The sequence below is a fragment of the Propithecus coquereli genome, unplaced genomic scaffold, assembly GCF_000956105.1.
Source record: "Propithecus coquereli isolate 6110/MARCELLA unplaced genomic scaffold, Pcoq_1.0 Scaffold4, whole genome shotgun sequence".
Taxonomy (NCBI): Eukaryota; Metazoa; Chordata; class Mammalia; order Primates; family Indriidae; genus Propithecus; species Propithecus coquereli.
Genome location: NW_012149729.1, coordinates 7107419 through 7109389, shown reverse-complemented (window position 1 = coordinate 7109389; position 1971 = coordinate 7107419). Strand labels below are relative to the sequence as shown.

Sequence of the window (1971 nt, the reverse complement as noted above, 5' to 3'; positions counted from 1 at the left end):
GATTTCTCTATATTACAGAAAATCCCTACAGTGTTATGAAGAGGAATTCTAAAGTACTTTAGAAATAATGAACTATCTTAGCTGACTAGAATCTTCCATTTATCTGAATTGATCGACAATCATATGGCTCACATATGCAATGCGATTTGACTTTGCGTTTGCGGTCAAATCATCTTTTTCTGTACTACCATATGTTTTGGTATATTTGACTACAGGATTTGCATTTTAAAGAACTAGAATAATTCCCAGTCCTCATTGATATGCTTTTTATAGTTATATAACTTCTCAGTTCTCTTAAAAAACTCAATAAATTGTTCCAGCTACAGAACAATTTTAGACCTATGACCTTTACTAACTACTAAAACTTTCCCTCTCTGTAGCATGTAGCATTAAAGCCTTGATGCTTTGACTTTCTCACACATCAGGTATTTCTAACAGAAAAATGAGGCCTATTTTGTCCTGACCAAAATGAGAACAGATGGAAGGCTTTATTCTAAAATGTGCTTCACAATTACTAGACCCCAAATTTCTACATGCACAAGACATTTCATGGTGCATAAAGCAAAGATTAATTTTTACCAGCTGTAGTAAAATTTTAAATTAAGGCACTGTACAATTTGGATTTTTAATGTTTATAAAAACTTTAAATCTCATGTAAAAAAATTAGCCAATATTACCTGTAAGAGAAAATCGAAACCAAAATGAACCTTTTGCTCATAACAATGGTTACAAGTGCTTTTGACTTTCCATCTTTCACAAGCGTGTGGTATAATAAGTTCTCGCCATTTTTACCTGTATGTCCATTCTTAGCAGCAGAATACAAGGCAGAATGGCCATCTTCACAGGAGTAATTAATGTCCAGTCCTTCTTCATTAAGCAGCATTGATAATAAAGTGACATTTCCCTGGGCAGCAGCTTGCTGAAGAAGGGTGGGCCTGCCAGCCAGGGGGGCAGGACCACCACTCATTAGCAAAGGGGTTAGGGAGGGTGACCAGCCTGTAGGTTAAAGTGACCCTTGTTAGAGAGTAGGAGCAAGGACAAGAGACAGATATTACCCTTTCCATTCTGAATTATGCACACACGAACATGTGAACATGTATCCCTAGAGGATTATGTGGTTTCTAACATTATCAATCTGTTAATATTTACTTAGCATGAATCTGTACTGTTATTTCAGATCTTATATCTGCTGCTAATTAAATTAACACACATGGTGACAAATTATTTTTAGTTGTCAGTCTTGAATAGGTAAGTGTTAAAGTGGGGACTGGTTTTAGGAAACTAAGATGGCTGTCTCATTTTTAAAAGTTCAAATTCCTTTTCAGCATTTCAAAACAATTTGAATTTTAAAATTATGTAAAGGTTTCCTCAATTTCAATATCAATCTGAAAAAGTGAACTTGATATTATTAGGTAGAAAACAGAAATAATTGTAAGAAATAGAGATTTTTCTTTTTCAACAATGTTTCCAAGGTACTTAATTATACATTTTATACAAACCATTTACATAAACATTAAGATGGACCAAATGCTGTCAAGGAGTCTATTCACATCCTTGAATTCCACTTATTTGGGAAGAAAAAACAATGGGGACCAACTACTATTCAGTATTAAGAGGTAATAGATATACAATATACGTAATTGGATCCAGAATATAATAGCACAAATATTCAATACACAATTTTGAAGACTGTATCATCTGGTCGTCTTTACAACATGCCTAACAAACTTTTAATCAGCCAACAAAACCGAACCCTCTACGATACAGCTTTAATAAAAATCATAAGTTATCATTAGTTAGATATTTCTCATCAGTATTTAGCAGCTTTGGAAGAGAATCTGTTAAGTGTGCGAAGTCGGCTGCATATAGCATGGAAAATTTTCTGAATTCTTCCTTGATCAAAAGGCTGTAAAAACAGTAAAGTAAAAATGTTTATTTAATGTGATATATAAATATTTGTGTATTTAGGCT

At 33.4% G+C, this 1971-nt stretch overlaps 1 protein-coding gene across 1 annotated transcript in view; it reads right to left on the bottom strand.

Annotated features, from left to right (window-relative positions):
* CTTNBP2 (cortactin binding protein 2) overlaps positions 1 to 1971 on the bottom strand; it is a 207044-nt gene that overhangs the window by 110363 nt on the left and 94710 nt on the right. The window contains exon 5 of the mRNA XM_012652735.1: positions 731 to 996. Coding sequence (XP_012508189.1) covers positions 731 to 996 — 266 coding nt within the window. The remainder of the gene's footprint in view (positions 1 to 730; positions 997 to 1971) is intronic.